This window comes from Hemitrygon akajei, chromosome 13, assembly GCF_048418815.1.
Source record: "Hemitrygon akajei chromosome 13, sHemAka1.3, whole genome shotgun sequence".
In the NCBI taxonomy this organism is placed as follows: Eukaryota; Metazoa; Chordata; class Chondrichthyes; order Myliobatiformes; family Dasyatidae; genus Hemitrygon; species Hemitrygon akajei.
In genome coordinates this window covers 13,559,299-13,584,281 of record NC_133136.1, presented here as the reverse complement: position 1 = coordinate 13,584,281, position 24,983 = coordinate 13,559,299, and the positions used below count along the sequence as shown (strand labels likewise).

Sequence of the window (24,983 nt, the reverse complement as noted above, 5' to 3'; positions counted from 1 at the left end):
AAGGCGGAGGCATGTGTTTCATGATAAACTCTTGGTGGTGCTCCGATGTGGCGGTTTTGTCAAACTCGTGTTCCTCTGACCTCGAACACCTAATGATCAATTGTCATTCATTCTATTTACCGAGGGAGTTCTCCCCCACAATCCTGACTACAGTTTCCATACCACCAGTGGCTGACTATATGAGCTTGAGATATGGCATGATGCCATCACCAACAAGGAACAGTCCATCCTGACACACTTCAAGTCATAGTCGGGGACTTTATTGCTGATATTTATTGCTTATTTATCTATTATTACTATTTCTTTCTTTTTGTATTTACACAGTTTGTTGTCTTTTGCATACTGGTTGAACACCCAAGTTGGTGTGGTCTTACATTGATTCTGTGATGGTTATTATTCTATTATGGATTTATTGAGAATGCCTGCAAGAAAATGAATCTGAGGATAGCATATGGTGACATATATGTTCTTTGATAACTTGAACTTTGAACGTTTGCACATCACTTATCTGTTAGTCTTTATCTTCGTATAATTTTTAAAATAAATTCCATCATTATTTCTTTATTTTCCTGAAAATGCCTGTAAGAAAATTAATCTTAAGGTAGTTTATGGTAACATATATGTACTTTGATAATAAGTTTACTTTGACAGGTCCTGGAGGTAGTGAGAGGTTGGGAGAAGGGATTTGGAGCATGGGGGAGAGGGTTACTGATCAGAATAGAAGAGCCAATGACCAGGGGCTGTGTGGAAACAGAGTGATAATGAGCATGGCAGAAAAAAGCAAGGGAAATTATTGGGACGGGCATGAACAGGAGGCAATCAGAAGCCTAAAAGTGATTGAAAAGATTTGGCATTTAGTTCTTGCCACCCAATTCCAGGAAGGCTTTGGAACGGGTGCAGAAGATGCTTCCTGGATTAGAGGGCATGTGCTATAAGGAGAGGTTGGACAAACTTGGGTTGTTTTCTCAGGAGCAGCAGAGGTTGAAGGGAGATCTAATAGAGGTTTATACAATTATGAGAGGCATAGATAGGGTAGACAGTATTTTTATTGCATTATTGAAATTTCAAAAAATTCATTTTGTTGAAATCCTCAAATACCCACCATTGAGGACATCTTCAAAAGGCGATGGCTCAAAAAGGCAGCATCCATCATTTAGGAACCCCATCATCTAGGACATGCCCTCTTCTCGTTACTACCATCAGGGAAGAGGTACAAGAGTCTGAAGGCACACACTCAATATTTTAGGAACAGGTTCTTTCCCTCTGCCATGAGATTTCCGAATGGAAAATGAACCCATGAACACTATTTCACTGTTTTTGCTCTTTTTTTGCTCTATTTTAATTTTTTGAACATATATGCCTTATGATCATTTATAATATATTGTATTGCAATGTACTGCTCCCTCAAAACAACAAATTTCATGACACAAGAAATTCTGCAGATGCTAGAAATTCAAAGCAACATAACACAAAATGCTGGAGAAACTCAGGCAGCATCCATGGAAATGAACAGACACATTTCAGGGTGAGACACATTTCAGGACTGGAAAGGAAGGGGGAAGATGACAGAATAAAAAGTGCGGGAGGGGAAAAAGGATGGCTACAAAGTGATAGGTGCAGCCAGGGATGTAGGAAAGGTGAAGGGCTGCAGAGGAAGGAATTTGATAGGAGAGGAGAGTGGACCTTGGGGAAAAAGGGGAGAAGGAGGCACGAGGGGGAGGTGATAGGCAGGTGAGAAGAGGTAAGAGGCCAGAGTGGGGAATAGAAGGAGGGAGGAGGGGGAGGGAAAAGTTCTTTTACCGGAGAGAGAAATAGATATTCGTGTCAACATGTTGGAAGCTGATCGGATGGAATATAAGGTGTTGCTCCTCCACACCGAGGGTGGCCTCATCATGGCACAAGAGAAGGCCATGGACTGAATGTTGAACAGGAATGAGAATGGGAATTAAAATGTTGGGCCACCGGGACGTTCCGCTTCAGGCAGGTGGAGCAGAGGATCACGACAAAGCAGTCACCCTATTGATTTTGGTTCTCAAAAATGTGGAGGAGGCCTCATCGCAAGCACCGGATACAATAGATGACTCCAGCAGATTCACAGGCAAGTTCTTGCCTCACCTGGAAGGACTTTTCGGGGCCCTGAATGGGGGTGAGGAAGGAGTGACTGGGCAAATGCAGCACTTTGGTCACTTGCAAGGTGTGATGAGTAAACCAGGCTGAGATGGGGTCCAGAGTTGACCCCCCCAGTGAACTATGCTGCTCATGAGAGAGAGAGAGAGAAAGAAGAAGAGGGGGGAGGCATCCTGCTGCAGATGAGAGAGAGGCATGATTTAATATTATGGCTTTAGCTGATTGTTTATCTTTGCTTCAAGGACACTTTCTTTGCCTGCTTGTGTGGATTCTTGCTGAGACAGCAAGGCGGGACCAGGCGATGGACGGCCTGATGGAAGGCCGGTACCCCGCAAGGGGAGATAAAAAGCAGGTCTGCGAAGACACAAGCAGACACACCAGGGAGACACACCACAGGACACTGAAAGAGCGTTGTGCACCCACGTGAAGGTGGGGGTTTGGAGGATCGATTCGGGGAATCGATTAGAGGCTCACAGTGTGTGAAGGTGCGACTGGTGGGGACTTGTTTGTGTGTCCACCCTCGCCTGGGTGACAAGCCTACCACTGAAGAATGGTCGTGCCAGGTATGGGGTCACAGTCGGTGACCTTAACAGGACAGGAAGACAACGGGAAGATCGACGGCAACTGCATCACCTCTCACTCTCTCTCTCTCTCTTCCCCCAGTGGTACAACAGCAACTACCTCGACCTAAACTGAACTAAACTGAACTCTGCACCATCGCAAGACTACACATTTACCCCTAGACTTTGAAAGAGCTTGGTTTTGATTTCTATTTCCACACTTCTGTATATATCATTGCTAATATTTTCATTTTATAGTACTGTATTACTTAGTTTACTAATAAACACTCAGTGGTGGCATCCGTTGGCCTCGAGAGACCATGGATCTGCCCCTGGAGTTTCCAGGGCGCAGGCCTGGGCAGGGTTGTATGGGAGACCGGCAGTTGCCCAAGCTGCAGGCCTTCCCCTCTCCACACCACCGATGTTGTCCAAGGGAAGGGCACTAGGACCCATGCAGCTTGGCACCGGTGACGTCGCAGAGCAATGTGTTGTTAAGCGCCTTGCTCAAGGACACAAACACGCTGCCTCAGCTGAGGCTCGAACCAGCCACTAGGCCACGCGCCAACACTAATAAACACTATTAGTTACAGTAATACCAGACTTCAACGTGTATTTCATTTCTGCTAGTTTGGTAACCCAGTCATGGGCTACATGACAAAGGATAAGTGCCGAGAGGAAGATTAGTGGGGAAGGAAGAACAGACAGACAAATCACAAAGTGAGTGATCTCTGTGGAAAGTGGAAAATTGGGAGGAAGGTAAAGACATGCTTAGTGGTAGGATCCCTTTAGAGATGGTGGAAGTTGTTGAGAATGATATGTTGGATGTGAAGTCTCGAGGGGTAGTAGGTAAGGACAAGAGGAATTCTATCAGTGTTAAGGCAGTGGGAAGATAGAGTGTGCATGGATGTCCAGAAAATAGAGGAGATGCAGCTGAAGGCAGCATCAATAGTGGAGGAAGGGAAACCCTATTCTTTGAAGAAAGAGAATATCTCTGATGTCCTGGACATAAGTCAATGATAATAATTCTGGTCCGATGAGAGAATACATCTGGAATATTGTGTACTGGTCTGATTTCCCTACCTTAAAGAAAATATTCTTGGAATCGAGGCTACATTGTTTCTTCAAATTGGTTTGTGTTTATAACTTTCCATCATTCACTCTCCCATATTTTGTTTTTACTTACTTACTGCCCGTTACACTGCTGGAGTTTAGGACAGCAATGAAGGTCCTCCATATCTGGTGGTGTTCCTCTTGGTTTTCATTACTGTCAGTCATCCAAGTTCTGGTTGGAGACCCAGGAATATCATTGCACTCAGATGTAGAAGGATTCTTCATTGCTGTTTCCATAAGAATTTTGTTTTACCATTTAGGGGTGTTAGCCCTGAACTGAACCCCTGAACCTGGAGGACTGGCGGACAACTTTTAGTCTGTCCTCTACCCTATTACCTGTTTGACATGGATGACCCTACCCTGAGCCCTGACTCCAGCCAACATAGCTCTCTGGGTCATTGAGGCACGCAAGCCTCCAAACCACGATAAGGTTGTGGTCCATTTGGAGAATTTTTTGCTTTCATAGGAATATTTTCTGTAATTTCTGTCATATGTTTTCTGTTTAAATAGATTTTCTTTTCAGAGTAACTAGGTAATATTACAGATACAACAGTCTGTTGTGAGTTCAGATCTGTCCAACTCTGCATTCTAGTCTTTCGCTGACGCTTTGTCGTTAGTATCATGATGTTTCAAATTTTACCATCCAATGCCATACACGTTTAGAGATTTCAAATTAATGAAGATATTTTTTTCGATGCTGTATTGCTTAGTTTGGAAATAATTAAGATAACAATAGCAATACATTTCACACCCTACACTGAGTGGCCACTTTACTAAGTACCTCCTGTACCTAATAAAGTGGCCACATGTTCATGGTCATGGTCTTCTGTGCTGTAGGCTCATCCACTTCAAGATTTGACATATCGTACATTCAGAGATGCTCTTCCACATTCTACTATTGTAACATGTGGTCATTTGAGTTATTGCCACCTTCCTATAAGCTTGACCCAGCCTGGCCACTCTCCTCTGACCTCTCTCACTAACAAGGCATTTCTGCCCTAGGAACTGCTATTCACTGGATTTCCCCACTTTGCTTTTGCACCATTCTTTGTAAATTCCAGAAACCTTTGTGTGTGAAAATCCCAGGAGATCAGCAGTTTCTGAGATACTCAAGTCAACCTGTCTCAGACCATCGATGCACAGTCAAAGTCACTTAGATCACATTTCTTCCCATTCAGATGTTTGTTCTGAACAACTGAACCTCCTGACCATGTCTGCACGCTGTTAGGCATTGAGATGGGTGCTACATGGTTGGCTAATTAGATATTTGCATTAACAAGCAGGTGTTTTGAAGTACCTAATAAAGTAGCCTTTGAACGTATGTCAGTGATAATAAACCTCGTTGACCATACTGGTTAGTAGGTTGACTGATCATTGTAAATTGTCCTATGATTATGCTGGTGTTTAATAGGTGTGTTGCTGGGCAGTGTGGCTTGTTGGGCTGGAAGGGCCTGTTCTGCACTGTATCTCTAAATAAATAATTAAATAGAGTTTGGTGAAATCCTCTATTAAAGGAGAAAGCGAGTGAAGAGTGGGAGAGTTGGGGAGAAGACTCTGGAACTCAAGAGCTGAAGGCAGGGCCACCAGTGGAGAAAGAGATGTCAAAAGGGAGTTGAAGGAAGCTCACTGTGTTTGGCTGTAGACTTGGACTAGATTACAGGGAAAGGAAAGGATAGGCTTTGCATAAATTTGAACACAATGAAAGGGAATTTAAAATTTGGTCTGATGCTGGACCAGGAGTCAAAGCAGATGACTAATTGTAGGAGTTATGTTGAATAATATTTAATATAAATAGTGATCTTAAATATTATTCTGTATTATTATTATAGGAGTGAGTTTGAAGATACTGTGCAGATCTGGCCCTTCTGGCTCAACAAGCTGCTCCACCTATCAACTGAGTTATTTAATCCCAGCCTGATCACAGGGCAATTTACAATGACCAATCAACCTACTAACTGGTACTTGTTTGGACTGTGGGTGGAAACCAGAGTACCTGGCGGAAACGCACGTGCTTCAGGGGAGAATGTACGAGCTCCTTAAAGACTGCACTGCAATTGAACTACAAAGTCTGGAATGCCCCCAAGGTGTATTAGTGGGTGTTGAACAATAATATTTTCCACTGGAGAATACATGACTGGTCAGGTGAATATCAGAATTGTTGGCTGTGAAGGTACCGTAATTTAGGTTTAAATGAGCCTTATTATTTCTTGGTCTTTTTCCATAATTATTAAGTAGTAGAATTTTAAGTGTGCTGACTAGCTGCGTTATAGCCTGGTATGGGAACACCAATGCCTTTGAGCAGAAAATCCTACAAATGGTACTGGATTCAACCCTGTAGATCACGGATAAAACTCTCCCAACCATTGAGCACATCTATGTAAAATGCTGCCTTAGAAAAGCAGCATCTTTCATCAAAGATCCTCAACACCCTGCTCTTTTCTCTCTGCTGCCATCAGGTAGAAGGTACAGGTGCCCCAGGACTCTCACCATCAGGTTCAAAAACAGTTATTTCCCCTCAACCATTAGACTCAGGAATAAAAGGAGGTTTACTACACTCATTTAAGGACTCTTTAATCTTGATATTTCATGATTGTCATTTATTTATTATCTGCATTTGGAAAGATTGTTTACAGTTCCTGATGTTACAGATCCCGCTTACATTTACTGTTCTGTAGATTTGCAAAGTATCCTCACAGAAGAAGAATCTCAGTGTTTTTGTGGTGGCATGTATGTACTCTGATAATAAATTTTACTTTGAACTTTAAATTGCTTTCTTGCAATATAAAGAAACATTATTGTCATTGATCCATAATTTTGATGCATTAAACAGCAAAAGGTAGGGTATGTGAAGAACTAACTGTTGGGCTGACATTATTTTGAATTTTAACATCTCATGCCAATAGGACCTGACTTTCTTTTTAATTCATTTTCTTGGTAGTTTCATGCAATGTCTGCACAGGCTGTTCACAAATCATCTCCTCACTTTCTCTCTACCTTGAAGCCACAGAGAGTAGCTGAGAATGCTGACGTCCACCTTTCCTGCTCAGTGTCTGGTAAATACCAAATTGTATGCTTTATTAAAGAATGCCTGTACTATATGTTACTCACTGGAAGAAATTATGGGTTATCCATTGAAATTGTTTCAGTAACTTTAACAGCTCTAAAAGAGAATGCTTTCTATAATTCAGAAATTTAATAGTGGCTGTTTAAAAATCTTATGATCATAGGATTAAACACAAGAGACTCTCCAGATTAACATACTATGGAGAGGAATAAACAGTAGATGTATGTTTTGGGCCAAGACCCTTGTGGTGAACTACATATACCTGTCTGGACACGCCCCCCCCCCCCCCCCCAACTGACTGCTCCTGTGGCTCCTCCCACAGACCCCGGTATAAAGGCAATTGAGGCCTGAGCCCTGCCCTCAGTCTCCAGGATGTAGCATGGCGGTCAATTGCTGCTTGTTCTTTCTTCCAGTCAATAAAAGCCGATATCTCGCCTCACGTCTCAGAGAGTTATTGATGGTGCATCAACCCTTCATCACAGATGAAGGCTATTCAGTGGGTGAAGTCGAAGGTGACTTCAAATAGCACAATCCCATCTCATGTTCCTTCCCGTATACCTGTGTGGCATTTTCCGCAGTGTCTGACAGATTTGCATATGTCAATAGAAATATGCAGAATGAGTTATTGCAATCTGAAAATTTCTAAAACTGCAAAATGCTCGTTGCCCAAATATTGTAATAGAGTAGAATATCATGCTTTTAATCCTAGTAACAGGATTCATGTTGGAATCAACAGCAAAATCCTCCATCCCCCAAGGGAAATGAGTTGATATTATTACATGTCCAAAATAAACTGAATTTCACAATAAACTGGCTATGAATTGTGCAAAGTTAACCATTTGACAGAATGGTTATCACAGACCTTATTTCTGACTGTTTCATTGTCATGAATGCTGTAATGAGCTCTTCCGGCCTGTGCGGGGCACTGGAGAGCACTGGGCTCGGAGGTTTTTAGAGCACCTGAATAGGTAAATTGTTGTTTAACAGTCATTAATTGCTTAGCCTTCCAAGTGATTTTCTTGAGCAATTTGCTCTTTGTAATACAGACCCCTGGTGCCTCCTGTTTAAACTTGTTAAGTTTATTTTGATAGGCTCACAAATTATATTACTCATATCAGTTAAGCGGACACCCCGTTAGTGCTAATTGCAGGGTCCTAGTTTTGAGAATATTATTCCTCATGGTGTGGCTCTGCCGATGTGGATTATTATGAATAAGCTCCCATCGCCATCTCTACATCAGAGACTATCTCTCCTGCACAGTTGGGTTCTGAGACTGCCAGCGCACATCATGACAGAGCACACTGTTTCAAGCTGGGAGGAGGTAGCATCAACAGAAAAATCTTCATGTAGTTAACAATTAAAGATCAAAGTTCAATGTAAATCTATTATCAAGGTACTTCCATGTCACCATATACTACCCCGAGATTCATTTTCTTGCTGACATTCACACCAGAACAAAGAAATTCAACAGAATCAATGTTCAAATCTTGGAGACTATCATGAAATTGCTTTATGTAATGAAATATATTCTCAAAACAAAATAATAAACAAATATTAATACGAAAGAGTCAATCTGAAATCTGCCAAACTATCCATTCATCCTCTTCACAAAAATACCATCTCCAGATGCTTACTTAATTGTCTCCCATAATTTATTTGCTTTCAGTGTGCAAAAACCTTTAATTAGACTTTGTTTTCATCTGCCTTACCTTTAAAGTAATTCTGCAGCATACAAAAAGGGAAGGAACTGAAAAACTGTTTACTGAAATACATAAATATTTTCTATTCAAGATAATAAATACTATATTTAATATATTCAGTCACTGCATGGTTTATCATCTTAAGCTCATTGTTAGAGGATGAATTTTTCACGTTTTCTAAATTGGTATATGTGCAACTAAGTTTATTGTCAAATATGTAATTGTTTATTTACTACACAGGTAACCCAGAACCAGAAGTCACCTGGTACAAAGGAGACAAGCAACTTCCCAACGTCCTTGAATCGACTAAATATGAAATGTTAAAAGATGGCAAAGTTCACACCCTCAAACTCCACAGGTGAGTGGCTAAGCTGAATAAAATTTATAGAGCACAACATTCAGCCCAACATGCTCATTCCTGCTAAAAATGAATTTAAGGTTAATTTTCTTCCCAGCTTTTGGTCATAGATCTATAGGTTTCCATTCTCCAAGGGCTTGTCGGGGTATTTTTTTAAACAAATGAGGATTTCTGCCTCCAACTTCTTTTCTCAGAGAGTCATGGAGCACTATAGTGCAGAAACAGGCTTGTCAGCCAATGTAGTTGCTGTTGTTCTGCCTAGACCCATTGACTTACACCAGGACCAAAGCCCTCCCATCCATGTACTTATCCAAATTTCTCTTGTGTTGAAATTGAACCCACATCCACCACTGTCCCTGGCAGCTCATTCCACACTCTCGCCACCTTCTGAGTGAGGAAGTTCACTTGTGTTCCTCTTAAACATTTTGCCTTTCACCCTTAACCAGTGACTCCTAGTTTTGTGTCTTTCCCAGCCTCAGTGGGAAAGGGAAATTGAGCTGTTCTGCCACAACCACCGTGACTTTATAGGGAGCTAAGGAAAGAGAAGCTGAATTATCAGTAAGCCACAGACATTCTCTCTTCATCCCCCCACCCCCCGGTCAGGCAGAAGATTGAAAAACCTGTAAGAGCATACCGCCAGACTCGAGACAGCTCTGCTCAATGTTATAAGACTATTAAACATTTTCCCTGGTATGAAAAGATGGAATCTTGATCTCACAATCTACCTCATGCGTGTTATTGTCTACCTGCACTGCAGTTTCTCTGTAGCTGTTATACTTTATTCTGCACTCGGTTATTGTTTTAACATAGAACATTACAGCACAGTACAGTACAGGCTCTTCAGCCCACAATGCTGTGCCAACCTTTTAACCTACTTTAAGATCAATCTAAACCTTCCCTCCTACATAGCCTCCATTTTTCGATTATCCATGTGCCTGTCTTAGGGTTTCTTAAATGCCACTAATGTATCTGCCTCTACCACCACCACTGGCAGTGCATTCCATGCACCTATCAATCTGTGTAAAGAACTTGCCTCTGACAACAACCCCCATACCCTTTTCCATTTACTTTAAACTTATTCCCCCCTTGTATCAGCTACTTTAACCTAGGAAAAATTTCTAGGGACATGTGACAATAACCAACCAATTCCAATTCCAGCTCTGGATGCTGGCCCATTCTAAGCCTCTTCTCTGGCAGCAAACTCAAACAGGCCAATGTCACCTTCAGATCATAAGATGACAAAACCGTAAGACACAGGAGCAGAACTGGCCATTTAGCATATTGAGTCTGCTCTGCTAACGTGGCTGAATTATTATTCTCCTGCCTGGTTCTTGTAACTTTTGACCCAGGTTCCTATTACATGCCAAGCCCGTACTCCCATTAATGGAGACCTGACCTCGTCCATATACATAAGTATGTGATTGATGTGTTAGTGGTCTAATGATTGCTGAACCATAAAGATTTTCAAACAGTTGAATGTTACGTTATCACAACTTTACTGCAATTAGGAGTTTTTTGCACTAATTTTGCATGTTCTTTTTTTAGAGATAGAGCACGGTAACAGGTCCATCTGGCCCAACAAGCTCATGCCACCCAATTACACCTATGTAACCAAATTATGTATTAACACACTTCTTTGGAATGTGGGGGGAAGCTGGAGCACCTTGCAGTCATAAGGAGAATGTACAAACTCCTTACTGACAGTAGTAGGAATTGAACCCGGTCACTGGTGATGTAATGACATTACGCTAACCACCATGCTACCATGCCACCCCTTTGCTTTATCTGCAAGTTTTGGCAATCTTTTTGTCATCTATTTTTGCAAACTATTCTCCACACTATTTACTGTTTCCCAAGCTTGGTGCATTCTGCACTTGTTGAAAATGGTGATTTCTGTACAAGCAAGACCAAAGCTAGAAATAAATCGCACAGACAAGATGGTGAGGCATTGGCCAACCGCACTCAGAGCATTGTGAGCAGTTTTGGGCCCCTAGTCTAAAGAAGGATGTGCTGGTCATGGAGAAAGCCCAAAGGAGATTCATAAGAATGGTCTAGAGAATGAAAGGGTTAACATACGAGGAGCGTTTGATGGCTCTTGGTCTGTAGTTTACAGGAGTGAAGGGAGGGAACCTATCAAATATTGAAAAGTCTAAAAAAGAGTGGATATGGAGAGTATGTTTCCTAGAGTGGGGTATCTAGGACCAGGCAGCACAGCCTCAGAGTGCAAGGACGTCCCTTTAGAACAGTGATGACAGGGTGGTCAGTCTGTGGAATTCATTGCTACAGACACCTTTGGAGGCCAAATTATTGGGTATATTTACAGCGGAGGTTGACAGGTTCTTGATGAGTTTCCTCCAGGTGTTCCTGTTTACTCCCACAGTCCAAGGACGTAGCAGTTGGGAAGTTAATTGGTCAATGTAACTTGTCCCATGATTAGGCTTGGATTAAATCGGGGGACTACAGGGTGGCGTGGCTCAAAGGGCCGGAAGGGTTTGTTCCACTCTGCATCTCAATAAATAAAATAAAGTAAGGACATCAATGATTACAGGGAGAAGGCAGGAGAATGGGGCTGAGGGGGAAAATAAATCAGCCTTAATATAATGGCGGAACAGACTTACTGAGATGAATTCTGTCCCTATGTCTTTTTGTCTTATAGCCCCGGGGAGTGGTTTCCAGACAGCAATAGAGAATTTCACCTTGCTATACATCACACATTAGTGACCACCAAATTACATTGATGTTGAATGAAGTCAGATATCAACTTACTGGTTGGATAAAAATATATTCCTTCCTCACTCCTGTTTGCAGCCAGTGAGTCTCTGCTCTTAAGTGGCTACTTGTGGACGTCTAGAGAACTGTTGATCTTGCTCCACTCCACGGTACAACAGCTTTCCAAAATTCATTGTAAACCAATAGGCAGGCCTAAATTCAAAGTGGTTTATCAAGGAAGGTGCTGCTCATTCACTGCTCCTATGACCCAGGGTTGACCCTAAGGGTTATCTGTGCTGAGTTTGTATGCTCTGCCTGTGACTGCATAGATTTCCCTTGGGTGCTCTGGTTTCCTTCCAGATCCCAAATAAGTCCTCGTTCATAGGTTAATATTGCTACATATAAGGCCATCCACTTTGGAAGAGAAAACAGAAGATCAGATGATCATTTAAATGGTGAAAGATTGCAGCATGCTGTTGAGCAGAGGGACTTGGGAGTGCTTGTTCATGAATCACAAAAAGCTGGTTTGCAGGTACAACAGATTATCAATAAGGCAAAGGGAATTTTGGCCTTCATTTCTAGAGGTCTTGAATTTAAGACAGAGGTTGTGCTGCAACTGCAGGGTACTCGTGAGACTGAACCTAGAGCACTATGTACAGTTCTGGTCTGGGGAACTAATGGTTATAAGGAAAGGCAGATCGATGGACCTGAGTCAACAGACAGATCAGCCATAATCTTATTGAATGGTGGAACAGGCTTGATGGCCAACTGGCCACTTCCTGCTCCTATTTCTCCCTTTCCAGTCCTGATGTAGGGTCTCAGCCTGAAATGCTGATTGTTTGTTCCCCTCCATAGATGCTGCCTGAACAGCTGTGCTCCTCCAGCATTTTGTCTGGAATTTCAGCATCTACAGAATCTCTTCAGTTCCTATTTCTTTATATTCTTATGCTAATTGGTGACTGTGAATTGCACCTGATGTCGGTGTATGGGGAATTGAGGAGGGCAGTTGAAAATGGGACCAACTCAGATAGACATCCTGGTCAGCAAGGACGATTTGGGCTGAAGAGCCTGATTCCATGCTGTATAACACGTAACTCTTTGAAATTATGAAGGATTTAAAAGAATAACAATTTTGAATAGGCTTTGAAGGATACTGATCTGAAATGGCAATTGGTAACTGGTGAGCTGGACTTAAAGTAGAGTATGATAACAGTTTTTTAATTGAGCTGAAGAGAAGATTACAAGGGCATATTAATATATTAGAACCATTGGGTCAGGTCTGGGGGTGGTAAACCACTAGATAAAAGTTTTACCACCAGATAGACTGTAATTGAGACCTGGTATGGAAACACCAATGTCCATGAATGAAAAGCAGACTCATTAGATTAGGGTTAAATAGGTGGGTCATTGGGCCAGAAGGACTTAATCTGTGATGTTTCTCTAAGTAATATAAATACATAAATAAATATAGCCCATTTTATCACATACAAAGCCCTCCCCACCACTGAGCACAAGAAAGTAGCATCCATTATCAAGAGCCCCCACCATCTAGGCCGTGCTCGCTTCTCACTACTGCCATCGGGCAGGAGGTACAGGAGCCTCAGGACCCACACCACCAGGTTCAGAAACAGTTATTACCCCTTAACCATCTGGCTCCTGAACCAGTGTGGATAACTTCACTCAACTCAACACTGAACTGACTCCACAACCTATGGACTCTCTTTTAAGGACTCTACAACTTACATTTCCAGTATTATCGATTTATTTATTTAATTTATCTATCTATTTATGTATGTATTTATTATTTTATTTGTTTTGTTGCATTTACAGTTGTACTCTTTTGTGCATTGATTCTTTGTCTATATTTGCTTATGTGCAGTTTTGAATTGATTCTATAGTATTTCTTTGTTTTGCTGTGAATTCCCACAAGAAAATGAATCTTAGGCTTGCATATGGTGGCATACTATATATGTACTTAATTTAATTTGAACTTAGAAGGTTTACAAGCAACAAATTTCACGGCATATGCCAGAGATATTAAACCTAATTCTGTTAGAAGTGAAATGATGTGGTATTTGAAGAATAGATTAGATGATATATTTCAGTGTTACACCAACATTGCAGATAACTTATGCTGACAGGTCATTGATGAGAATGGAATCCACTACAAGATTTCAGAGAAATGGTGATGGTTGAAGAATTCTCCAGTGTAAAATGGAGAAATTGCAACTCTTCATGGTCATGTTCCCTCTGATTTGTTATGACTAGTGTGCGCAAAAATCTTGTCCTGTGCAATTTTTTTGGCCAATGACATCAACATGTGCGCACTGAATTTTATATATAGAGGTTTTCATTTTAACAGATAGCAAAACACTGTCAGTAAGAACTTTGATCTCCTCTGGGCTTTATCATTTTCGCTCTCATTTACCTGCACTATCACCAAACATACTACCAGGCCTGTAGCGGGTAATGAAAGATTTTCTCACTGGAGCTTTTGCCTACCATCCATTTGTGATTTACCTGCTAAATGACACTTTAAAAAGTCAAGTTTCCAAATATCACTCCACTTCGTCTCACTTGCAAATTCTCCAGCAACTTTTGTATCGCAATAATACATGTAGTTAACACCAACTTCTGCATTGTACATAAATATTTCTCATACCCCCACATTCCTGACCTCATGAGCTTTCAGTGTAGCAGTTTCTACTGTTTCATTAAGCCATTCCACTTTAAATGAACCAGCAATCCGTTTGCATGTCACACCCTTTGTTTCTTTGGAATTTGACAGTGAGTCAATAATTTCTTCAATAAAAACAGTATAAATAAGCCAGTTTTAAAATCTGCAGACAAATCATCGCAAACTCCATGTTGTCAACACCGTCCACATCAGAAACCGGAAAACGAAATTTGATTGTGCATGATCATAAGATATATTTAACATGCCAACAAGGTAGATGGTGACAATCTTTTGTGCCATTTAAATTCCTTTGTGCGCTAGTAGCAAAAGATATGTGTGCACACACGTTAGAAGGAACATTATTCATGGTAATTCTGAGTTCAGAGAAAGGAACTTTGGCTTGAAATGCTGAAATGTCCTTTATTCCACATCAGCTGCCAAACTTATTGAGTGTTGCCAATATTTTAACTTTTAATTCATTTTCAATTTAGGGAATTTTCAAAATTCAGAATCTGTCTTACATCTTTGGGCTGTTTCTATGTATGATTCTATGACTATCTTAAGCAGAGTAGAAACAATTAGAATAGTTTGGAGCTGCATAATTTCCTCTGAGAAGCTGGAGGGATTCTCTTTAAAATAGTCATAGATTCATGGACCACTACAGCACAGAAACAGGCTCTTCAGCCCACCTAGTCCATTCCTGTCTATTATTTTGTCTAGTCCCATCAACCCCCACCTGGCGCATAGCCCTCCCATCCATTTACTTATTCAAATTTCATTTGCGGTGGCATAGTAGCATAGTGGTTAGCATAATCTTTTACAGTGCCAGTAGCCCAGGTTCAGTGTTCCTGCTGCTGTCTGTCAGGTTTGTACATTTTTCCCTTGACCGCATGGATTTCCTCCTGGTGCTCCAGTTTCCTCCCATATTCAAGAGGTCTATGGGCTAGTAGGTCAATTGGTCACGGGTGTAATTGGGCGGCGCGGGCCTGTTAGGCCAGAAGAGACTGCTACTGTGCTGTATCTCTAAATAAATTCAATAAAATGTTCTAATCAAACCTGCTTCCATCACTTGCACTGGCAGCTTGTTCCACACTCTCACCTCCCTCTGAGGGAAGAAGTTCCCCAGCAGGTTCCCTTATCTTTAACCTATCACTTAGATTCATCGAACAATACAGCACAAGGCCAGACCCTTTGGCCTGTCTAGCCCATGGCAACCAAATGTACCTCGAGATAGGGAAGCGGAGGTACATTCAGAAACTTTTAACTCTTTTAGGTAAACATGGAGAAGCATTTCAACTGACACAATGAATATTAATCACAGATTTACTGGCAGTACAGAAAAAAACTGACACAAAGTCTTTTTTTTAATATCGAGAATTGCCATGAGGCCAAATTCACATTCACGTCAGGTGGCACAGTAGCGTAACCCTATTACAGCGCCAGCAATGAAAGTTCAATTTGACCACTGTCTGTAAGAAGTTAGTATGTCTTCCCCATCACCGGATGCTCCAGTTTCCTCTCACATTCCAAAGACTTATGGGCTAGTAGGTTTTTTGTTCACATGGCTGTAACTGAACAGCAGCAGCCAATTAGGCCAGAAGGACCTGTTACCACTCTATCTGTACAAATAAATAAATAGTTTGATAAATAAATGAAAAAATAAGTAAATGGATAAATTAATGGATATATAACTGAATAAATGAGTGGATAAATATATCAATAAGTGTTGTACAAGCAGATTCATTTGTAACATTGAAGTTCTGAAAAATGACAAGGCCTTGGCAAATTGGATGAGAGACTGAATAACTGATTAGCCCTCAACCAAGACTGTCACCACAATGATAGGCTGAATGACCTCCTTCTATGGTGTACCATTCTATGACTGGGTTTGAGCCACCTTTCTCTCTCTAACCTGACGATAAAGAGTCTGCTCTCAAATTTTGTTTGCTCTTCAATTTCATCTGCAAACAGGTGTCCAAGTAAAGGTCGACTATTACACAAGAACCTCTTGCAATTTTTTCACCCAGTGTAATTCTCAGAATGTATCCAAGCATCTTTGCATGTGAAAAATTCCTAAGACAGGATTGGCTTCCCTTTTAAATACATCAACTAGCAATGGTGTCTTATTTCCAGTCACGGCAAGTGCTATAAATGGAGCTCCTTCAACACACTCGTTGGATAAGCCAGCTGTTGGCTTTGGACTTACACACTTTTCAGTTGAAAGTCACAAAAAAGTTGTAAATCCTAGATATTTGTATCAGCTTGTTTTTTCAGCAGAAAAAGGTCACATGCTGAGAGTACATGTTAGAATTAAGTGAAGTTACACAAATTTGAGTTTCAGGTTTTACTTGCCTGGGCCAATGAGTTGCAGCTATCAAAGTTCAAAGTAAATTTGTTATCAAAATACATATATATCACCATATACCACTCAGATTTATTTTCTTGTGGGCATTCATAGTCAATATAAAGAAATGCAATATAATCAATGAAAAACTGCACACAACAAAGACAATCTGTAAAAGACAACAAATAGTGCAAATTCAAAAATGTTCAAGTTTAATTGTCATTCGACCACACATGAATGCCCATGAATACAGACAAATGAAACAATGTTACTCTGGGGCATAGGTACAAAACACCAACAATCATACACAGCACAGGACACACAGAGCACATATAAGATAGCAATAAAATAGTCACACAAAAAATAAATAGTTCAATTCCCCGAGTCTATAAATGTTGCAGCAGTTGGCATTTGAATACAGTACAGTTTGTCTTCCACCAAGGGAACACTGGAGGAGGGCCCCAGTGCCCTCTGGCCACCTTGGCTACTCCTGTGGATTACACCGACTCTGACGCCTCTCTTCTGGAAGGCTGCAAACAGGTGCCTCTACTGCTTGAGGCCCAGTTCATGCTACAACCAAGGCCACGCAGCTCCCTCGCCGCTTCCCCCTGCTGTTTACCAATAAACCAGTGAATCAGACTTGCAGCATTCCACACTATCAACGTCCAACAGGGTCTTACGATCGCAAGGAAAGTAAGACTGCACACCGACTCCTCTCTGTAGCGGGCAGTAGCATGTTCCACACCAAGTCCAGCTCCTTCAGTTTCCTCACCAGTGAGGAACTTGCTAATAGGGTAGATCTACAGTACTTTTAAGTTCTTAATATCCAGCAAGGTCTTGTGCTCATTAAAAATACATTTAACAAAGATAATAACATCTTCGGTGGCCCTGTAGAAGCCGTTGCATCCGAGTGTGCCACCAACTTAGTAGATAGATAGATAGATAGATAAATAGATAGATAGATAGATAGATAGATAAATAGATAGATAGATAAATAAATAAATAAATAAATAAGCAAGCAAGCAAACAAATAAATAATATTGAGAATGAGTTGTCAAGTCTTGGAAAATGAGTCCATGGCATATGGAGGCAGTTCATAGTTGGGGTGAGTGAAGTTATTCATTCTTGCTTCAAGAGCCTGATGATTGAGGCATAATAACTGTTTCTGAAATTGTTGGTGTGGGCCCTGAGGCTCCTCTACCTCCTTTCTGATAGCAGCAGTGAAAAAAAAGAGAATGTTTTGATATACATGTGATAAATAAATCTGAATCATAAAAGGTACTACTGATGCCCTGCCTCCAAGTTAAGGCTTTTTGTCATGTTGCTTTTGTCGATAGTCTCTGGCCATACCTTTAAGTACTGGCTGACACCAGCAGCAGAGAAGTCCCTTTACAGGAAGGGAGCTCAAACAGCTGCTCCCTTCTTACATAAACAAGAGGGCTCACCAACATTCCCTTCTGGCTTGTGGCACAAACAGCTTCACTTGAGTCACAACGGATATGTTAAGCAATACACATAGATATGCAAACACAAACTGCTTTGTATGTTGGATGCTTCTACATCCAGGCTGCTTCATAAATCTGATGTAATATCACTGTGTCCCCAGCCCAATATCCTCCCCTTTCATGATTTAAAATACTTTGCAAGAACTAGTCAAGATAACAATTTCCTTGTGACTATATTATTCTAGCCATTTACAACATATAAAACCATAAGACATAGGACCAGAATTAGGCCATTCAGCCCATCGAATCTGCTCTGCCATTCTATCATTGCAGATTTATTTTCCCTCTCAACCTTAATTACCCAGCCTTCTCCCTGCGACCTTTGACACCCACACTAATCAAGAACCTGCAAACCTTCACTTTAAATTTACACAATGACTTGGCCTCCACAGCCGTCCATAGCAACGAATTCCACAGATGCTCAACCTTCTGGCTAAAGAAATTCCTCCTCATTTCTGTTCTAAAGGGATATCCCTCTATTCTGAGGCTGTGCCCTCTGGTCCTAGACTCTCCCATTATAGGAAACATCCTAAGCAACGCACACAAAATGTTGGAGATCTCAGCAGGCCAGGCAGCGTCTATGGAAAAGAGTGAACAGCCAAGGAACACACACAAAATGCTGGTAAGCCCATCCCTGATATATTTAGCTTTTTCCCCCCTCCTTTTTTTTCCTCTCTCTCTGCCCATCACTCTGCCTGTTCTCCATCTCCCTCTGGTGCTCCCCTCCCCCTTTCTTTCTCCCTAGGCCTCCCGTCCCATGATCCTTTCCCTTCTCCAGCTCTGTATCACTTTTGCCAATCACCTTTCCAGCTCTTAGCTTCATCCCACCCCCTCCGGTCTTCTCCTATCATTTCGCATTTCCCCCTCCCCCCACTACTTTCAAATCTCTTACTATCTTTCCTTTCAGTTAGTCCTGATGAAGGGTCTCGGCCCAAAACGTCGACAGCACTTCTCCCTATAGATGCTGCCTGGCCTGCTGCGTTCCACCTGCATTTTGTGTGTGCTGCTTGAATTTCCAGCATCTGCAGATTTCCTCGTGTTTGCCTTTTAAGCAGCCAAGGTTTTGGGCCAAGATTCTTCTTCAGGATTTCTTTCAGGAAACATGCTCTCCACATCCACTCTGTCTAGGCCTTTCGATGTTTCAATGAGATTCCCCTTCATTGGAGTCATAGAGTCATAGAAAACTACAGCATAGAAAGAGGCCCTACAGCCTATCGGTGGATGCCGAACCATTTAGATTTCCTACTCCCGCTGACCTGCATGGGACCATAGCCCTCAATACCCCTATCATCTATGCACCTATCCAAGCTTCTCTTAAACTTTGAAATCGAGCTTGCATTCACCACTTGTACTGGCAGCTCATTCGACTCTACTGACCCTCTGAGTGAAGAAGTTTCCCCTCATGTTCCATTTACATTTTCACCTTTCACCCTGAACCCATGATCTACTGTACATTTGTAGTCTCATTCTTTTTAACTCTAGCAAGTACAGGCCCAGAGCCATCAAATGCTCCTTATTCGTTAACCCTTTCCTTCCTGGGATAATGCTTATAAATTCCCTCTGGACCCTCTCCAATGCCACCACATCCTTTACTAGATAACTCTTCACAATGGCAGTTTTCAATCTGGCTTTCTGAGGGAACAGTAGGGTATGGGGAGAAAGTGGTCAAATGAACACTGAAGGTATGTAATCCAGTTTAATTTGATACAATCAATAGTTTTAAATTATTATGTAGTTATGGAGTCAATGATGGAAATCCTCCATTTCTTTTCTTCCTCATGTTTAACTGGCAGCATATGAATTACAACCAGATTTCAGACATAGTGACACAGTTTGAAAGAATGGAAATGGTGGAGGGGACTACTTGTTAGTTTTGACAGAGTCTTTAATGTGTGGAGAGGGGAGGAAGGGGGGGATGGAGAAGAATATATGACCATTTAGATTTAGGGTTAGCTCGACGCTATTACAGCTCGAGCGTTATGGAGTTCGGAGTTCAACTCTGGCGTCGTTCTGTGAGAAGTTTGCGCGTTCACCCCGTGAACCGCATGGGTTGCCTGGTCCTCCCAAGGCGCAGAGCCTTGCCGTATAATAGGTTAATTCGTCATGGTAAATTAGGCGAGGTTTAAATAGGTGGGCTGGTGGGCTCGTTGGGTGGGAAGGTTCTCTGTTCCTTGTGGTATCTCTAAGAAAATAAATAATAAGGCGTATTATTGCATAAATATATTTAAAGAAGCACAAGTCTTTGGGATTTAATTTAGACTGTCATTTTACTCGTTTCTTATTGGTGCGTAATCTATTGATTTAATTGGGCTATAAGACAATCACATATTATCGAAACTAGTCACGACTGGAAACTGATCTTAAGCAGTCCAGTGGGACAAAAATGCTTACCTTTTGTCTGAGGGTGACATGCGCTGCCCAGACACGGTTAACTGGCCAGTCCCTGCCAGCGGCCCTCTCAAGCTCTAATGAGACTCACTGACTGATCCGTTGCCTGTTTCAGATGTGCGGAAAGCGATGCCTCGGCCTACCAGGTATCTGCCAGAAACTCCAAGGGCTTCGCTATCTGCTCCACCGTTTTGCAAGTCGGTTTCATCACGGAAGCTCAGGTGAAGCGGCAAATGATGCAGAAGCTGGAAGACAGAAATCGCGCCGGGAAGGCGCCCAACTCTCCCGAAGTGAATAGCCCGCGAGGTCACAGCGACGACGGTCCGACTGCAACTGCTGACATTCACTTGGAACACGCTGAAAACGGAGCACGGCCGCCGGCTGAAGCTGAGGCAGCTCGACGGTTTGAGGGGATCCCGGCTCCCTCAGGACGGATAAGCAGTGCGGCTGAGGGAGAATCGTCAGCTGTTTCCCTCCACCCAAATACGGGCAAGAGGCACCAGCTGAACGAGGTCCCAGTAACCGGCGCTGAATCCCAGATGAATCTCTCGGTGCGAGACCAGAGCTACAACCCACGGATGGACGATGTAGCCAGAGCTGATTTTCCGAGGGGAACGAAGAGAATAACGCCAACGTCCGACGGCGACTTTATCAGGGAGAGTCTTCCAAAAAGTGCCCTCCAGTCGAGCAGCCCAGTTCCTCTCTGCGGAGAAACGCCTCCTTTAAGCACAGACGAGGAGTATTATTTGGACTTCTTGGTGTGTTCGGATGTTCTGAACGATGAGGACGACGCGGCCTGGCGGCAGAAGTTGCACTCCCGCACTCACCTGTTGTCGTCAGCCGAGAGCGAAGACCCCGAAATTGACAAGGTCATATTGACACGCTATCTTTCGCCCCTGGGCCACTCCATGACGTCAACCAGCGCTCCTTGCTGTCAACCCAAAGGCTGGCTGGGAAGAACTCCCGCATCGGAAGGCAGCCGTGCTCCCGCAAAGGCAGCAGATCAAACCTGCTCGGTCTCATCCGAGTTACCTACCGAGATCGGGGTTGCATCGCGGGAAAGGCTGAGCTTGGAGCGGTCGCCGGCCTCAGTGAATGGACTTCAAGAGATGACCGCCGGCGGAAAGGGAGTGGAACTGATCTCAGCCGGTCGAGCCGATTTTGTCAGTTTGGAGGAAGGCAAAACAACTGAAGCTAGAAAGAGGCAAGTTTTGAAGGAGGAATGTTGGCAGAATACTTCCTTAGAGGAAGATAATCCAGAGAGCAAGAGGAGCAGGCGAAGTGAAGAGAGCCATTCAACCGGCGAATTGTTGGACACAGGCGAGATGTACCAGTCGCCGCCAAGGATAAACGCTGCACAGTTGTTTGCAGTAAATGAATCCGCGGCAGACGGCAGACTCCCCCGTGCGAACGACTCTCCTGCCAATATCCCGCCGGCTTTGGCTAACCACTCACCTGGGATGGAAGGAGAGCGTATCCGGGGAAGAAAAGAGGAGACGAGCGCTGTGGAGAAAAGGAGCAGTTCGTCAGAGGGGGTATGTGCTTGCATATCCGATTTTGTTTTCCATATAAATTCTCGGAAATTAGCAAGTTGAAAAAGAATACGTATTGAAAGCTACAATGCGCGCACAAGATAATTTATCCCCAAATAACTCTATCAAAACACGTTCAAGATAATCATAAAAATATAGGTTCACCTTGCCGTGAGTTGTCCTTTCGCATAAACCAATATATTTCACATGAGGGAAGAACAGAGAAAAAAAGAGGGGATCTTATAGAAACGTACAAAGTTATGAAAAAGATAGAAAGAGGAAAGTTGTTTCCACTAATAAGTGCGACTCCAAGGAGGAGACATTGCCTCAAGATTCTGGGATTATAAGTAACTGACCTATAGTTCTGGGATATGGCGAAAAGTCAATCGACAATGGGTGCAGAAGTAGACCATTCGGCCCTTCGAGCCTGCACCGCCATTCTGAGATCATGGCTGATCATCTACTATCAGTACCCTGTTCCTGCCTTGTCCCCATATCCCTTGATTCCCCTATCCATAAGATACCTATCTAGCTCCTTCTTGAAAGCATCCAGAGATTTGGCCTCCACTGCCTTCCGAGGCAGTGCATTCCAGACCCCCACAACTCTCTGGGAGAAGAAGTTTTTCCTTAACTCTGTCCTAAATGACCTACCCCTTATTTTCAAACCATGCCCTCTGGTACTGGACTCTCCCAGCATCTGGAACATATTTCCTGCCTCTATCTTGTCCAATCCCTTAATAATCTTATATGTTGCAATCAGATTGCCTCTCAATCTCCTTAATTCAAGCGTGTACAAGCCCAGTCTCTCTAACCTCTCTGCGTAAGACAGTCCGGACATCCCAGGAATTAACCTCGTGGATCTACGCTGCACTTCCTCTACAGCCAGGATGTCCTTCCTTAACCGTAGAGACCAAAACTGTACACAATACTCCAGGTGTGGTCTCACCAGGGCCCTGTACAAATGCAAAAGGATTTCCTTGCTCTTGTACTCAATTCCCTTTGTAATAAAGGCCAACATTCCATTAGCCTTCTTCACTGCCTGCTGCACTTGCTCATTCACCTTCAGTGACTGATGAACAAGGACCCCTAGATCTCTTAGTATTTCTCCCTTACCTAGCTCTACACCATTCAGATAATAATCTGCCTTCCTGTTCTTACTCCCAAAGTGGATAACCTCACACTTATTCACATTAAACGTCATCTGCCAAGTATCTGCCCACTCACTCAGCCTATCCAAGTCACCCTGAATTCTCCTAACATCCTCATCACGTCACACTGCCACCCAGCTTAGTATCATCAGCAAAGTTGCTGATGTTATTCTCAATGCCTTCATCTAAATCGTTGACGTAAATCGTAAACAGCTGTGGTCCCAATACCGAGCCCTGTGGCACCCCACTAGTCACCACCTGCCATTCCGAGAAACACCCATTCACCGTTACCCTTTGCTTTCTATCTGCCAACCAGTTTTCTATCCATGTCAATATCTTCCCCCCAACGCCATGAGCTCTGATTTTACCCACCAGTCTCCTATGCGGGGCCTTATCAAATGCCTTCTGAAAATCGAGGTACACTGCATCCACTGGATTTCCCTTGTCTAACTTCCTGGTTACATCCTCGAAAAACTCCAATAGATTAGTCAAGCATGATTTCCCCTTGGTAAATCCATGCTTGCTCAGCCCAATCCTATCACTGCTATCTAGATATGCCACTATTTCATCTTTAATAATGGACTCTAGCATCTTCCCCACTACTGATGTTAGGCTGACAGGATGATAGTTCTCTGTTTTCTCCCTCCCTCCTTTCTTAAAAAATGGGATAACATTAGCCATTCTCCAATCCTCAGGAACTGATCCTGAATCTAAGGAACAATGGAAAATGATTAACAATGCATCCGCAATTTCCAGAGCCACCTCCTTTAGTACCCTAGGGTGCAGACCATCTGGACCTGGGGATTTGTCAGCCTTCAGTCCCATCAGTCTACTCATCACCGTTTTCTTCCTAATGTCAATCTGTTTCATTTCCTCTGTTACCCTATGTCCTTGGCCCATCCATACATCTGGGAGATTGCTTGTGTCTTCCCTAGTGAAGACAGATCTAAAGTACTTATTAAATTCTTCTGCCATTTCTCTGTTTCCCCATAACAATTTCACCCAATTCATTCTTCAAGGGCCCAACATTGTTCTTAACTATCTTCTTTCTCTTCACATACCTAAAAAAGCTTTTGTTATCCTCCATTATATTCCTGGCTAGCTTGCGTTCCTACCTCATTTTTTCTCCCCGTATTGCCTTTTTAGTTAAGTTCTGTTGTTCCTTAAAAATTTCCCAATCATCTGTCTTCCCACTCACCTTAGCTCTGTCATACTTCCTTTTTTTTAATGCTATGCAATCTCTGACTTCCTTTGTCAACCACTGTGGCCCCTTTCCCCCCTTTGAATCCTTCCTTCTCTGGGGGATGAACTGATTTTGCACCTTGTGCATTATTCCCAAGAATACCTGCCATTGCTGTTCCACTGTCTTTTCTGCTAGGATATCCGTCCAGTTAACTTTGGCCAGCTCCTCCCTCATGGCTCCATAGTCTCCTTTGTTCAACTGCTACACTGACACCTCCGATCTGCCCTTATCCTTCTCAAATTGCAAATAAAAAATTATCATATTATGGTCACTACCTCCTAATGGCTCCTTTACTTCAAGAACGCTTATTGAATCCTGTTCATTACACAAGACTAAATCCAGAATAGCCTTGTCCCTGGTCGGCTCTCGTACAAGTTGTTCCAAGAATGCATCCTGTAGGCACTCTACAAACTCCCTATCCTGGGGTCCAGCACCAACCTGATTCTCCCAGTTCACCTGCATGTTGAAATCCCCCATAACTACTGTGACATTACCTTTGCCACATGCCAGTGTTAACT

At 42.6% G+C, this 24,983-nt stretch overlaps 2 protein-coding genes across 5 annotated transcripts in view; one reads left to right on the top strand and one right to left on the bottom strand.

The window, feature by feature from the left end:
* Nucleotides 1–21,397, bottom strand: part of LOC140737650 (mucosa-associated lymphoid tissue lymphoma translocation protein 1-like) — a 120,292-nt gene extending 98,895 nt beyond the window's left edge. Inside the window, exon 1 of the mRNA XM_073064170.1 lies at nt 20,546–21,397. Coding sequence (XP_072920271.1) covers nt 20,546–20,565 — 20 coding nt within the window. The 5' untranslated portion in view covers nt 20,566–21,397. The remainder of the gene's footprint in view (nt 1–20,545) is intronic.
* alpk2 (alpha-kinase 2) overlaps nt 1–24,983 on the top strand; it is an 85,588-nt gene that overhangs the window by 1,510 nt on the left and 59,095 nt on the right. For 3 of the 4 annotated variants that reach the window (XR_012101213.1, XM_073064164.1, XM_073064166.1), the window contains exons 2-4: nt 6,736–6,850; nt 8,802–8,919; nt 20,658–22,077. Coding sequence is in view for 3 of the 4 variants with exons in the window: in XM_073064164.1 (XP_072920265.1) it covers nt 6,745–6,850; nt 8,802–8,919; nt 20,658–22,077 (1,644 nt within the window). In the remaining variant the exon portion in view is untranslated. Of the gene's footprint in view, nt 1–5,626; nt 5,968–6,735; nt 6,851–8,801; nt 8,920–20,657; nt 22,078–24,983 lie in introns of all 4 variants that reach the window. The other variant, XM_073064165.1, reaches the window with a different exon arrangement.